Here is a 15,356-nt window from a genome sequence, read left to right as displayed (position 1 = left end):
TGGCAGAATGCGAAACGCAGCCAAGCAGCGAAGCGCATGTGTGGCCCATCACACCCACCACCGGACATCCTACATCGCAAATCATGAACAATCTTCCACAGTTGGATCCAACTGTATCTCTTGGCTCTGCGTGCAGTTGCTGACAGGACTGAAGGACACCACAGGCCCCCTGCTGGGCCCCTGCAGTTTACCTACAGGGCAAACATGTCAGTGCGGGAATGCGTTCCATCCTTCAGCACCTGGACTGCCCGGGGACAAGGGCTTTGTGTTTGTGGCCTTCAGCTCGCTGTTCGACACAATCGTTCCAGTATTCCTCCGGATCGGTGTCACCTGCCTCATCATTCCTGCCTCCACTTGTCGGTGGATCAGACACGTCTTGAATGGCAAAAAGGGAAAGAGACTGGAGAATTGAACATCAGTATAATTCAAGAGAGAACTGTATCTAATATATAAATAAATAAAGCCACTGGCAGCTTATGTGAGCTTCAGGTAAATTATACAGCACAATGTTTAAGCGGAACACAAAGCAGGAGCAGGACATGGATCTTTCAGCACGTATCGAGCTGAAGCTTTTAGAGCATCCCCCAGCCGTAAGAGTAAAAGCACATTCTCTGCTATCAAGAGCTGTTATTGACTCTCTGTCCTCTCCTTGCTCCTCAAAACAAATGCACAGAGTGATGCCAGAAAGCCAGGCCAAGCACCATCCACTTTCATCTGTTCACGGGAAATGTGGTATTACACGCGTGAAGTTGATATGACACTCGCCCGGGCGCTGTGTGTGCTCAACAGGCGAGGTGCTTCGCCTGGGGAGGATCTCGGGCCACACGGTGAACGGCGGCTGGTCGTCCTGGAGCTCCTGGTCCCAGTGCAGCCGGGACTGCAGCCGGGGAATCCGCAGTCGCAAGAGGACCTGCAGCAGCCCGGAGCCCAAGTACGGAGGCCAGACCTGCCTGGGGCCGGCACAGGAGTACCAGGAGTGCAACATCACCCCTTGTCCAGGTACAGTAACACACACGCGCACACGCGCCATTACGCCAGAAGCCAGGCTTTGTTGTAGCAGCGGGTTGTTTATGTCACCAGTTCCTCGACCGGCTCACTTTCCTAATCACCAAAACGTTAAATACGCCGCGCTCAAGCGATATTTTCTCCTGATTAGTGGGTAAAGAATTACAGTAACAAAATGACTTACCCAATCATTAGGAATCACAAAAGAAATCAGTTACAGATAAGAGGTATGACGAAGACCCCGGTTTACACCAGGAATCAAAGAGACAATCCCCGTGGCGCTCCAATATGTAATTACATCGCTGGGTAATTATGCTGCCAGCCATCGGAGGCCTCATTCTGTTGTGGAAAGCCCTGAGACAATGCAATTTCAACCCTCCTCTGGCGGAAGACAGCGAGAGGAAGCTTTCTAATTAAAAGAATACTCTGTCTGACAAGGGAAGTGAGCTGTCTAAATGGAAATCCAGTGCTTCGTTTGGCATGAGGGGCACCTGGTAACCAGCAGAGGAGCCAAGCGGGACGCGGCCTTGGGCGACTCCTAATCAAGCCCTCAGATACGGGATCCGCCCATGATCCGTCCTCATAACCGCTGCCACCTCCCCCCCGTGAGCAGGAGACGGCGGACGGCCATCGGTACTACTTTTACAGCCTGTTAATTCATTCGATGAGAGCGCGTGCCGTTCAGCTTTGCAACAGCTTGAGCACTAAATAGGGTGAGATGTTATCAGCCCCGAACTCAAACGAAGACTGTGGACGGATCTAATGGCAGCGGATTAGCTTCATCCAGCGGAGCTCCGGCTGCGCGGCTCCCACAAGTGCCCCCCCTCGGGGGAAACGTCAAGTGAATGCACTTTGATTTCCCTGCGCCGGGTCGCTATGCTAATACATGTAGTACACCTATTCTGGGATGTTGACTGTAATAATAGCATAGCTGAAGTATGTTGATGAACAGCCCTGCACTCTTGTCCCCCAAAGGAACCGACTTAACCCAGCCTGACGTAGCGCTGAATACTAATGCAGACTCAATTAGCACCCCTCTGAAAGTGAGATATTATTTTGAGGCAGGCAAATTGTGGCGGAGGACCGATTGTAATCCTCCTATGCCTAATCCAGCGCTTTGGAGACATGTTCGTGCACTGTGGGAGTGAGAGAGGGAGCGGAAAGGTGCTGTGCCCGACATCCATCTGCTTTGGAAACAAATGATTCCGTGTTTTCTCGCGTCTGCGCCCGAGATGAGACGATCCGTCATCGAGGGCCAGGAATCGACTCCCGTGTCACTTTGTGATAGAGAAATTACACTGAGATGACAAAAAGCATCGGCAACTTCAATTACCTGCACAGTGCTGCCAGCCATCCTCAGGTCTTTAAAAGCAATTCTCCAGTACAGAAGGGAATTTCTCTCTCTCTCTCTCTCTCTCTCTCTCTCAATGAAGTGAGGTTTTATCCAAATGATTGGTAAAGGATATTTACTTCTGTTGTTGATTCATGGCATGAGATCAATCCTGTTTTATTACTCTTTCTTCCCTCTTTTATATTTCCTTCGCATCTACTTTATCTATTTCCCCAATAAACCTTTTCACTATATTTTGGGCCATCTGTTCTTTGCTACTTAGCATCGGATGAAGGAAAGAAGCACAGTCGAGGATGGAGACGCTTCATTTATCTTTATTAATAAGAGGAGAGGCTGCTGAGCTTGTGGGTGGGGAGGGCGGCAGCGCCAGGTCAGGCACTGGCTGTAACAGCTGGCTGTAGGACACTCTCTGCCGTTGTGTTTCAAGAACACACACGAACACTTATTCAAATTGCCTTATTACTGCGTTACGCATCACTGTCTAAAATGGCTTGGAATCAAATTCAATCACATGATGCCGAGAGGAAATTGTCTTTTGAAATGACCTGGAAAACGTTCTCCCTGAAACTAGAAACTTGCCTTTGTCTCCTACTGTCAATGCCTCTGACGCTGTGGTTTCAGTGGACGGCAGCTGGTCGTGCTGGTCGTCATGGTCCAAGTGCTCGGTGACGTGTGGAGGCGGTCACTACATGAGGACACGAACCTGCAGCAACCCCCCGCCGGCCCACGGAGGGGACATCTGCCTGGGCCTGCACACTGAGGAAGCCCTGTGCAACACACAGGCCTGTCCAGGTACACACACACACACACAACACAGACACACACACACACACACACACACACACGCTCCCCGCACCACTCAAGCTGCTTCAAGTCCCCAATCACCCACCAATCCATCACAAATTTATTGCTTATTTTCTTTTCTCCAGAGAATACCCATGCATGACTAAGACTGTGTGCGTCTGACAGCACAACACACACACACACACTCACACTGTACAGAGAAGCGCACCGGGCTGAGTGTGAGAACCCCTCTGCTGTCGTTTCCAGAGAGCTGGTCCAGCTGGTCGGAGTGGTCCCACTGTGACTCCAACGGGGCCCAGCTGCGTGTCCGTCACTGCGACGTCCTGTTTCCCACGGGGAACCAGTGCTCGGGAAACAGCAGCGAGACCCGGCCGTGCTCTGATTCTAATTTTATACCAGGTGACCCCCGCGCTCGCACATTCCTGCATGACTTAACACTTACTTAGCACACACACACACACACACACACACATCCTGTGCCACCCAGTACCACATGCCCACAGCGGTAATCCAGTTCATCTTCAAGACACCTGTGATAATGATATACATTATCGATTCCTCGAAGGGACCTTCCTCGGGTCAGAGGTCGGGTTCAGCAACAGGGCACCACTATTGGGAAATGGTTAGGATTAGTTTGTTCCTCAAGGACCTTGTGAGCGTGGATGGTGATTATATGGGGGCGTCAACCCGGGTGTGCTGCACTTAAGGGCAGGCTTCCTACTCATTCCAACAACCTTGCTGCTATATTGCTTTCATTATGAGTCTCAAAGTCTTGTCTGGCGATGCAAAAGCACTTACACCAGCAGTTCTGCTTCTTTCAAACGTTGGGAGGAGAACAGAAATGCCTCCTGTGTGCCGTTTCTGGTCATTTCATCCTTTAAGGTTTTTTTTCTTTACAATATGCTTTAGTAATAATTTGCCCTTTAGTAATAAAACCTCTTTTCCAATTAGACCAATTACGGTTTTAAATCCTTGTCTCTGTGCTGATAATTGTCAACAGTGCAAAGTGGTTCCACACGGGGAGACTGACCCGCCCAATCCTGCGACACCTGTCAATGCGAGCCGTCTCCACCGTTTGCAGTAATAACAGACGCCATTATCCTGAGTGAAGCTAATAGTCATTTCTTAAACAGGGTGTCCTTTTCTGACAGAGATCATTTCCCTCTTTTTGAGTCAGGCTGGAAATGAGCTGCAGATTTTTTTTAAACATCGTCATTATAACACACAAACACACAAAAGGGGGTTTTATATGATACGGGAGAGGTCTGCTGCTTGATATGCAATTAGCCAATCGTTGCTAAAGATGAACCGTTGTGTCGAGTTATTGGTTAGTGGAGTGAAGAGACTCCATCTGATCCCTCACAACACATACGCTATCTCTCCCACCACCATTAGTATTGATGCCTGTGTAGACGGGCATCTCTTTATTGGCAGCTGGTAATACAATACACCCAACGGCATTGATCTGCTCTGCTCTGATCATTAAACCTCCCCGCTTTAACAAAGCATGTTATTTACATTTCATCGCTAAAAACACACCAGACTGACATTGTTTGGAGGAAGTGATATTTTACTGGAGTTGTTAAACATCACAAATGACTGAGCGTTTGATTCAAACACATGCTTTCTCCGTTCTCTATGTAAAGCCTCTATGGGTCTTTATAATATTATCCACTAGCCTTTATACTCTACCTTATCATCCATCCCCTGTAATGGGGGAAGGTGCGTCATTAGGGCTCATTAGCAACATCTTGTACTTCATTTCCTTCACTCTCCATGACCCACTCCAGGTGCCACCGCCCTGATGAGCTTGTGGAGATTTTACCATAATCTGTCTCTCTCTCGTCTCCACGCTCGCCTTCCGGGGCGCCCATTGTCATGCTAACAGAAGGCCGTGTGGTATTTGGCCCTGAGCTCTGACGCATTTGCTCTTTCTCTTTTCCTTTGTCAGAAGTCTCGGTCGCACACTCCAGTCAGGAGGAGAGGCGCTGTGGAGGTAAATTACCTGTGTGAATGTGGGTGAGGATGGGAGCTGCAGACGGAAGGATGAGCGTGCGTTGTGCTGTATAAGATGCTACTGTTTAGTGAACCAGCAACTAGCATTGAATTGTAGGAGCTCTGTTCCAGGAAACTGGAAATGCAACTTTGTAGAAAACAACATGCTACGATATAAACTCTGACCACGACTTCATCTCTACAGAACAACCTGAGCCTGGGAAACTTACCATGGTGGAAAAAAACATTTTCTTCCTTGCTTTTGCAGTTTTAGTTTGACTGAATCAATAAAACCACTTTTGCAGCCCAGCTACAGCGGCCCTGATACAAACGTGCCCCGAGTTGATAAAAATGCAGATATACTTATCTGCAGTAAGTCGCTTCGACTGGTGCCCCGCACTTGAAGCAATAGTGTGCATACAGTAAGCTGAAGTGCGACGGTGGAGACGCGCTGTGCCCTGAGTGGAGCCTCCCACACCGGCCACAGACTGCTCTCACAGCATTACGTGGCTTTATTCAGGATGCAGAGCACACAGCACTCACTGCAACACATCCTGCTACTGTACAGCAAATCCCCAGACAAACCAATTTACAGGTTGCTACTGATCCAACTGTGTACTTAGCCTTTGGTTTAAGCTTTTTATGCAGTTTAGTTGTATGTTGACAGTCATAAATATAGCATTATTGATTTTTTGGGCTTTTATGGTTTTCAGTAGCGTCAGCGAATTCAAAGCGGGACGTGTGTGAACCAGCAGAATACTGTAAGAAGAAAGGGACGTGACAATGAGTCAGGACTGAACCAAAACAAAGAGACAGATGTTTATGTTCTCACCAGTCCAGAGGGGTCCGCGTGGCGGCGCCTCCATTATTGCCATATGAATTGCAGCTTCAATTACCGCTCCAGCTCCACTAAAGTGACAGGGCGCCAGCTCCGGCCCGTCCCTCATCCTCCTTCTCCCGCTCTGGCCCGCAGATTTCAACCTCTTCCACATGATCGCCGTGGGCCTCAGCAGCTCCATCCTCGGCTGCCTGGTGACGCTGCTGGTCTACTCGTACTGCCAGCGCTACCAGCAGCAGGCCCACGACGCCACCGTCATCCACCCCATATCGGCCGCGCCGCTCAACACCAGCATCACCAACCACATCAACAAGCTGGACAAGTACGACTCGGTGGAAGCCATCAAGGTCGGTGGGCGGGTCGAGGGCTGCTCTTAACAAATGTCCAGATGTGCGGAGGCAAAGTAGCGCTTTGTGACTTAATCAATTGATGTTTCACCCCGAGTCAGTGAGAAACGGTTTACCTCCCTCTGTACTGTCAGCTGTGATTAACTGCATGACTCTCTGTCACACCTCCTCCTGTCGTGCGCCGACTTCCTGGTCGTGTAACATGTAGGCAGCGGCACGCACGGCCCCCTGCTGTGCGCGCCTCCTCCATGTGTCTCAGCGTGCGACTTTGTTCTGTGTCAGTGGTCATGCACTGCTTTCTCATAACCCGCTAACGCGGTTTGCGACGGGCGCGTGGGCGCTAAATCAGCGAGGAAGCCGGGCACCTGCGCGTTCGCCTGCTTCGCCGGCGCTTCCGTGGCGTTATTAAGTGCACGTAGTTGGAGGCAAGCGTCAGGGACGGAGATGCAGGAGTACACGCTCGTAGTACAAACAGCCTCTTATCTCCTGACGCGTCAGGCCTTTGGTGCCAGACGGAGCTAGTGATTAGCGCTCCTTCGTGCACCAGCTGAGCTTTTTGCAAGGATTCCCGGTGCCCAAGGTGTTTCAGCTACTTTTTTTATTCAGAAGCAGCAAATGTGGTACTGTCAAATAATACCACTGACATTAGCACCACACGTTATCACAGGTGACATTTGTTAGCTTACCTGTTGCTATTAAAGTCTGATCCTACTGCTGCTACTGTAGCCTCCCATTTACAAACACGCAGAGACACTGACATAAATTCTCTTGAAAAATGCTGCTTCTAATTTCACTTTGACAACTAAGAATTTTGCTGACTAAGTTTACTTTTTTATGAGCTACATATGCAATAATTGAAGCCAAAGATTTGATAATGTTCCCAACTGACTGTTTATAATGCACTGGGTTACTGTACAGCGTGAACTCAATTGTGCCTTGGTCTAGGAAGCACTTCTGGTTATTTATTCAGATCCAACTCATGGGAAGTTGGTAATCTTCCAGGAGCTACACTAAAACCTATACGCGGCTGCATAAAAGCAATTTTTAGCAAGGATTTCGTTTGCTAGAAAGTGTTTGAAACTCTAATTCTGTCTTCTAGTCTTCATTGTCAGGTGTAGATTATAAACTAAGCGAATCCCTGAATCTCTGTTTGTAGGACGACTTCACTGATATGAAAGTGTTTTGTAAAACCGCCACAGAGCGAGAACAGACCCTTTGGCTCAGAGCAGACGTCTCCAAATGTAATTTCATTGCAGAATAAAGGTGTGAGGAGCGTTCATCTGTCATGCAATTACAGTCAGACGCATGGAGCATAATTCACTTAGTTCAGTTGCAGATAGGAGCAGCTATGGGTATTGACAGTCCATGTGAAAATACAAAGGAGCTCCATGACGAATGGACACGGTCTAATTTCCTCAAAAAGCACATTCTGCCTCCAACCATCACTCACGAAGCTTAAATGGTTCGGATGTGGCAGTAAATTTTCAGCCATTACATGTGCAGATCCGAGATGTGCTTCTTTGGAGTGTTATGGAGGGAGTGATGAACACCCGATGCCACATTCAATAGTTTTTGGCTCAAATCCTGATGTTACTGACACATTAGTCATTATTAGTATGCACAAAGTATCGCGGAGACTCTTCGTACTCGCGGCTTAGCCAACTGGAGTGTTTCCAGGAGTCAGAAACGTAACATTTAGCCGCAGTTTTCTGTACGGTTTATTACTGTTCCAGGGTGTAGTAAGACAGGAAAGGGCTCTGGGGTTTCTTTGAGGATGATTCTTGCCCATTCCTCTCCTCCCTGCAGCCAGATGTGTCGGTACTCTTACCCCTGGACGACCCCGCCATGCACCAGCCTCTCTCTGCTAACATGGGGGTGTCCATGCGTGGCCTGGAGATTTTCTACTAACCACTGACTTCTGACCTCTACAACATCCTGCCTCTTGACCCCCCCAACAACTCTTTGACCCCTCACCACTGCTACTTCCTCTTCCCCATCGTGCCCCGCCTTTCCACTTCCTGTGGCACTTCCTGTGTGTGGCAGGTTGGAACACAGCCTAGTTTCTCTTTCTCTGCTCAGATTTCTTCATCCCTCCATCACAACCCCCCACCCCACCCCTTCTTTCTCCCAGCGTGTGAGAAGGCAGTGTATCCCTCCCTAATTTTTCTCTTTCAACAAATTCCTCCATTTGCATGTTTTTCATGTTGTGTTACTTGTTTTGCTTCAAATTTCTTTGATTTGATGCACTGATGAAACTGTATCGCTAATGCCACTTCGCCTCTGTTTTAAAAACACCTTTAATCTCTTACGAATTATTACGTTTAGAATGAGAAGACAAAGTAGATGATTTGAGCTAGCATCGTAGCACAGCTGTTTAAAAGCAGCCATGGGGCCACCTGCTGAGACACATAACTGTCTCCGGGGCGGCGGGGGGGCCAATTAAATTCCCTTTGTGTGCAAATCACATAATGGGGAAGACGCTAAACATGCAAAATGTTTTTAGCCTATCGGTGTCAGTCAGAAACATCCATCAACTGCAAACGCACCGTCATCAAGTGTTCAATTGCTGCGCCCCAGGGGACTACAGTGCGCAGGGTATAGACGCATCCATTTGCCAAATTGCTGGTGCTATATTAAGCGCCACATCAGACGCTCGTTCCATGTTTACCATGTCACACAGGGACACAGCAGATGCCCCCATGGCTCTTCCTTATTGTTTAACAGAAAAGCGAGTCTTTTGATCGATTTTTATAGCTTAGCTTGTCCTAGAGGACCAACAATCCGAGGGCCATAAAAACCGCTGATGCCGGGTATTAGAGATGACAGAGGTGGCCATACGGACTTGCATCAAAATAATTCAGCCCCGTGGTGGCTTATCATTTTTCCCGTCTGTTTGCAAATACTTTGACCTTGCGATGTGAAATGTATGTTTCATTCACCGAACGGCCTTTCTTTGATTTGTGTTGCTCCTTTTTTCCCCTATTTTTTGGGCTAGATGGATTTGCTTTTACCTTGCCATCTGGGCTGAATAATCACTTGATCCGCGTGTCGAGAATCTGTCCTTACTGAATCTTCTTTCTTTTCCCCCCTCTCTTTCCCTTTCTCATCCGCAGGCCTTTAACAAAAACAATTTGATTCTGGAGGAAAGAAATAAGTACTTCAACCCACAGCTTGCCGGGAAGACCTACACCAACGCATACTTCACTGACCTCAACACTTATGATGACTATTAACCCTGGCCGGCAAAACTCCTTCACATTAATGTGGACGCCAACCTTATCATCCATTCTGACCGTGTTCTTTGATTTGTGCTTTGTATTGCGATTCGTGACACCATGCGTGGGGCCTCCCCACTCTCAGACTCTATGGCAGCTGGTATGAAATGAAAACACAGAGACTCGCAGAGTTGCCAACAAAGGGAAACGCCCACTTTCTCTCAGGTGCCTTGAGGTACACGTGGAAAGATTTCTGAGGGCAAGAAAGAAGTCTTGCCGTGACTCTTATTGAGAAATGGACAACTAGATTTCCCGATGTGACCAAAACGGGGAAAAAAAAGAACTTTACCCAAACAGACTGTGGGAAATATAATCTCTTTTATCTTTCCTGTGACGCCTGTAAAACAAACCTGTATTTGTAATGATGAGAAATAGCCACAAAACTGCTTTGCATGACTTCATCTGATGTGTTTTCTCTGACGCTCTGTTTTGGTTTTGCATGGTTGATCGCATTACAAGGTCTGAGGACTTGGGACAAACAACATCTTTGCCAGTCTTGACTTTTGGGAGTCATAAAAGCAAAGGCTGTGGTGATGCTTGGTGGCTTTTACCATTTTCCTGCTGCAGCAACCTCCAGATGGATCAATATCCCCATCCCCAGTTCTTGAAACAGGATGTAGATATTTGACGTCTGCTGTCAAGTTGGTTATTTTTTGTTTTCTTCTGTTGTTTTTTTCAGTTTAGGCTCTCGCAGGGTCTTTCGTCTCGCAGTAATTGATCAGTGTAAAACTTTTTATTTTGTTGTTTTCTAAGCTTTTTTTGCTTTTAAAAGGTTACATGTCTTTTTTGTACAGAAAAATTAAGTTCAAAGCCTTTGTCTGTAGTTTTTCGAAATACATTTATTCAGTGTTTAAAGAGTTAGACAATTTCTTTTGAAAAGAAAAAAAAATCTGTGACTTCTGACAAGTAATCCGTCTTCATATCAGCCTGCATCAAGTTGAGTCTTTGTCACCGTACTTTTTATATTTTTTGTAAAAAAAATGTATTTGAATTTTTGATAGTGTTCATTATTCATTTGCCTTCTGAGATCCATATGTATTTCTGAGGCAGGTTGTTGACGGCGTCTACTGTACAGATGGAGCGTAGCACATACTATCCTCCCAAACTCAAACTGGAGTGTTACCCATATACTAGAAGATGAAATCCATTCATCATCTTAAAATATTTTTGTTCAGTGTAATAACCACATATTAGGTTATTCAGTGGTTCAGTTGCAACTAACTCTTTTTACATGTTTGCTTGTGTTACTGTGCATAAATTAAAAACTTCATACACTAAAGACTCGTTAAGTGAATGTAAAGCTTTGATGTATTTGACCTCATGAACTCTATCGTATCTGTGATGCCAACGTAAGCTAAATCAGCATCGGACTCGTATTCTACAATTATGAAGTATATGAAATATTTCCACCCAGTACAGCTTGGAGACTTTGATATTCCTCAGAAAAAAAACTGAAGCGGTGGCACTGTAAGCACACAGCATAAATCACTCAAAAGCTGAGTGAAAGACTCCCTCCGCCTGTTTTAAAGGAGTCTTCAATAGGGCCCCGCGGTGACAAATGGCACCACCGGCAGTGGAAGGGCACCTGAAGGGTACAAATTGCACGAGGCAGCGGGGTAAAGGTTCTGGAGGGCGCTGTCTAATGTCCAAACTCTAATCTGTATGATGGGGTGTAACACCACACGCCGTGCTGTTCCCCATCAACCTTCAACCCGATGTCCCATCTGCGTGTGCAGGATAATGGAGACCTGTTATTAATCACCCCACTGGTTGGGCGGTTGGAGGACAGTAGTGCTGATCCAGCCCAAAGTTTAGCCCGGCTCAGGGTGGCTCTGGAACATTAGCCTCTGCTTACCTTGACTTTATAAAGAAGCAGCCGTAATTGCTTTAAGCTGTACCACACTTAATATATTGTTTTTCTTCTGTGACGTCTCAAACAAGCACTTCTTCCCTAAATCTTGATTGATGTCTCTGCTGGATGCCCACACACACCCACAGGCAGCAGAGGTGGAGCTGAAAGTTTTTCAGATTTTGCCACAGATATGAACAATGCGGCTCGTAGTCAGTCAGACACATGTGGCATTCCACTTTGACAGCAGGGCTGAGGACAATAAATGACTCTCACTGGCATTTAGGGACTGCTAAAGGTCACAGTTAAAGGTTACAAGAGCAAGCTTGTGGCTGTCAGAGGAATTGACTGGGCGAACACTGGTGTGTGTGTGTGTGTGCGTGTGTGCGTGTGTGTCATAGGATGTGACTGGATGGATGATACAGACCCACGCTCTGCACATTGTTTATGTATGTGCATGTTAAAGGTTTTCCTAGGATGGCAGTGACGGGGCTGGTCTGTCTCCCATGTGGTCTATATGAAGGTATCCTAGCAACAAGTGGAGGAGCTGTCATTTTTTAGAGACCTCCATGATCCCCATATGCGGCCTGCTCACCTTTGGACCTCCTGGAGCTCTCTTTGGGATTTTAAGTGAAATAACTCACTGTTTTATTTTTTCTTTGTGGTGAGCTGTAATAGCGTTAACGATTCCTTTGCTTTTCATGTAACAACATTAATAACCATAATATCAGACAAATTATTATCAAAACTAATACAAGTTAACAAGCTGAAAGCACCTCTGTGCCTTTAAATACGGCCTCACAGAGCAGACGAATATTTGCAGTGAATTAAAGGATTTTCAGGTATGTTTGTCGATTGATGCCCGTGTGAGGTGGTTTGAATATAAAATGCATCCAGCACAAATAGCATTTTCTCAAATATGCGCCAGGCTTCCGTGTGCATGTACCCAATTAGCTCCAGAAGCATTCAGGAGGTCTGTTAATTAGCCGCCCGTATACAGAGGCCTCTGAGTGGCAAACAAGGTGAGTGAGTGAGATTGTTCCTGTCAGACAGGTAACAGAGCGTGAACATCCCATTAAACACCTCTTTTTCCTCGCGAGGCCACGCTTACCCCCCCCCCCCCCCCCCCCCCCCCCCCCCATTCACATGGATCACCGTGCCTTAGACTGGCCTTTCGGCGCCTCCCCCGAGCGGAGCCGACGCTGTGAGATCACCAGCCGGGTTTACAAATGTCCCCAAATTACGTCCCGAGACTACAAGCGGGCGCCGCAGCAGCCGGAGCCGGCCGCGGCGATGGAGTCGCACGCCGCCGCGGAGCGAATCGCAAGAACTCATGAGTGAGTCTGGGACGAGGCCCCCTCCAGTCAGCGCGGTGCACTCGGAGAGATACTTGGAGGGAGACAGCGCGGTGATGAATGCACGCTGTAGCATTATGTTTGTATGAGCTGGGAGAAGTGATGGAAGTAGATGTTGACTAAACAACCCCAGGGAAGACGGAGGGCTGCTAAAGAATTTATGAGCTGCCATGAAGTGTTGTTATTTTTTGCAGGAGGAAAATAACAGTGATTACAGACGCCTGTCATACAATGGAATCCGTGAGCGGAGGGGGGGGGGGGTTACAGTTAGCACAGGTTTATCTGTGCACACACAGGCACTTTAAATTAGACCGTTTCCCCAGCGCAGCACTACTCACAGTACAGTACCGCATTGCACGCTGTATCGCTTTCCACCTGGGGCCAAGGTGAAACCCTGCGGATTAACCACTGCATTAGTTGTTTCTTTGAGGCTGTAAATAGACGGAGTCAGACGGAAGATTCTTTAACTATGCCCCAGTGTATTAAAGCTCCCCCTTGAGTATATATTTCCTCTTTTTTGACAACAAGCCTTCCTTAATGTAGCTGTTCTCCAGATTAACACTACTACATATTCAAAGGCTGCAGATGAGAGAGATACAGTATTTCAGAGCGGCTCTAATCTCCACGAGGCCCCGGCGGCTGTGCTGCTTTCATCCCATTTCATTGTGTTTCTCCCATCCAGGTGAGGAGTCCTGTGCCGATCACGCCAGCGCGCCTCCAGACAGCGTTCGCAGACTGACGGACGCGCGGCTTCCAGCGGCGCCCGCTCGGACGGATACGCGCGGGTTAGACAGGAAGCTGGCACGACGCCGCCAGACCCGACACGCCAGGCTGAGGGATGAATGTCACCGTGGGCACTAATGCCAGTTGAGAGATGCCACCATAGATTCCACCCCAAGACATCTGGAGTCCCAGGTGCCCGGCCCACCATTCCAGGTCTCAGCTGCAGGAAGCCAAGAGCCCGCACGGTTGCCAAGAGCCTCCCAACACCAGCCAAGCCACACTGAAGCTTATCAGCTCCAGCACAACCCTTTATGGGGCTATTCACCTCAATCAAAGCTGCTATTTAGGTAACGAGCCAAGATGGCGGATATTGCCGCGCGCCTCCATCTTTCGCTGCCAGCTTCCTCGCGAACCGTGATTCTCCTCAGCAGGCCCAGCTGCTCTGGCGCCGCTCCACTTCCTCAGTATCGGTTCAGAGGGAGACCTTTGAGAAGAGAGAGGCTCTGTCAGGGCTGGATTCACCGCTGTTGGAGACGGCCATGGTGCTTGGTTCGGCAGGTCCGATCAATAGAGTGAAGGCCAGTGTCGGCGTCAGATTTTTCAGCAATATGTTGGTTATAATTGTTAGGAAAGTTTGAAAATCAAAAATAAATGATTACAAAATTCCTGATTTAAGTAACATTCCATTTGCAATCAGAATGGAAAATTACTACAACAAAGTACATTTGCAATTTTTTTTTTGCTGACATATAAGCAAGGAGAAATGAAAGGAGAAATTAGGACTGGGATCATCCCACCTATACAGCGGGAGCTTCCCTTATGACTTCTAATAGATAATTACTGTCATTTAATCCATTTTCCAGTAGCGCCACAATAATTTTGTGTTAGTCATGCTAGAATTAAACGATGGCAGTGTTACAGCAGCATTTATACCTGAGGCTGTTAATATACGTGTTCAGCACAACGCACGTTCAGACTGACTCACTGCGCGTCTGTTTGAATGCTCGGAGCCAGTGAAGGTCTCCTTTAGTTTGCATAGAGCATCTGAGTGTATATAAGAGTGTTCATGCTGTGTCTTCACAGCAGACTTGCTAAGCTGAGGCCTAGTGCTCTACTCTCATCCACCCCAGGCTCCCGTGGCTCCTGGGTTTTGAGCTTGACTCAGCACAGCAGAGACAAAGTTGCAGCAGCGAGAGCGTATAGTCGTGCTCATTTGTCTGCCTGATCCAACGCAGCGTCACCCATTAATTATCTTACTGTTCACTTCAAGCCTCCCTTACAAACAAACACACAGTGAAATTCCAGGAGGCTCACGATCCAGTCTGACTGTCTGATATGGTCTAAACATTCAGCAGTTTGGGGACGGTGCAGTGAAAACTCCTCCAATAGTCCCAGCAATCAATCATCGGTGAAATGGGACTTTGTTTTTTTAATGCGCTGACAATAATAATATATGGTGTGTATTTCAGTTACTTCAGGCAGGTAGTGCAGAGCTTCAGGATCATGACTTATTTACTGGCCGCTTTTTTATTCTGCGAGTGAAATGGAAAAATCCATTGTGTTAGAAGTCGGCCTCAAAAAGTGGCCCAGACATTTCTGTGTAACTTTATTTTATGTGACCGGCGCTGGGCTCGGTAATGAAGTGATGCATGACCTCGTGGCTGCGCGCTCATCCGTCTGTGTTACCTGTAGTTGCTCTCCGGCGCCGTGTCGCGCGGCAGCGGTTCATCATCGCTTCCAGCGCCACCTCTTTTTCACCGCGTTCGCTCTCAGGTCCAGAGAAGCGCGAGGTTCGACATCGTCCCCGGCATCTC

At 47.7% G+C, this 15,356-nt stretch overlaps 1 protein-coding gene across 3 annotated transcripts in view; it reads left to right on the top strand.

Moving 5' to 3' along the window:
- sema5a (sema domain, seven thrombospondin repeats (type 1 and type 1-like), transmembrane domain (TM) and short cytoplasmic domain, (semaphorin) 5A) overlaps window positions 1-10,894 on the top strand; it is an 88,115-nt gene extending 77,221 nt beyond the window's left edge. The window contains exons 17-23 of one of the 3 annotated variants that reach the window (XR_003785544.3): window positions 790-999; window positions 2,978-3,148; window positions 3,407-3,559; window positions 5,112-5,156; window positions 6,129-6,340; window positions 8,147-8,372; window positions 9,454-9,677. Coding sequence is in view for 1 of the 3 variants with exons in the window: in XM_029146607.3 (XP_029002440.1) it covers window positions 790-999; window positions 2,978-3,148; window positions 3,407-3,559; window positions 5,112-5,156; window positions 6,129-6,340; window positions 9,454-9,573 (911 nt within the window). In the remaining 2 variants the exon portion in view is untranslated. Of the gene's footprint in view, window positions 1-789; window positions 1,000-2,977; window positions 3,149-3,406; window positions 3,560-5,111; window positions 5,157-6,128; window positions 6,341-8,146; window positions 8,384-9,453 lie in introns of all 3 variants that reach the window. The other 2 variants (XR_003785543.3, XM_029146607.3) reach the window with 2 other exon arrangements.
- Window positions 10,895-15,356: the final 4,462 nt, after the last annotated feature.

This window comes from Betta splendens, chromosome 4 (genome assembly GCF_900634795.4).
Source record: "Betta splendens chromosome 4, fBetSpl5.4, whole genome shotgun sequence".
Lineage (NCBI taxonomy): Eukaryota > Metazoa > Chordata > Actinopteri > Anabantiformes > Osphronemidae > Betta > Betta splendens.
Note: the sequence above shows the minus strand (reverse complement) of the source record. Positions and strands in the feature narration are given on the sequence as shown.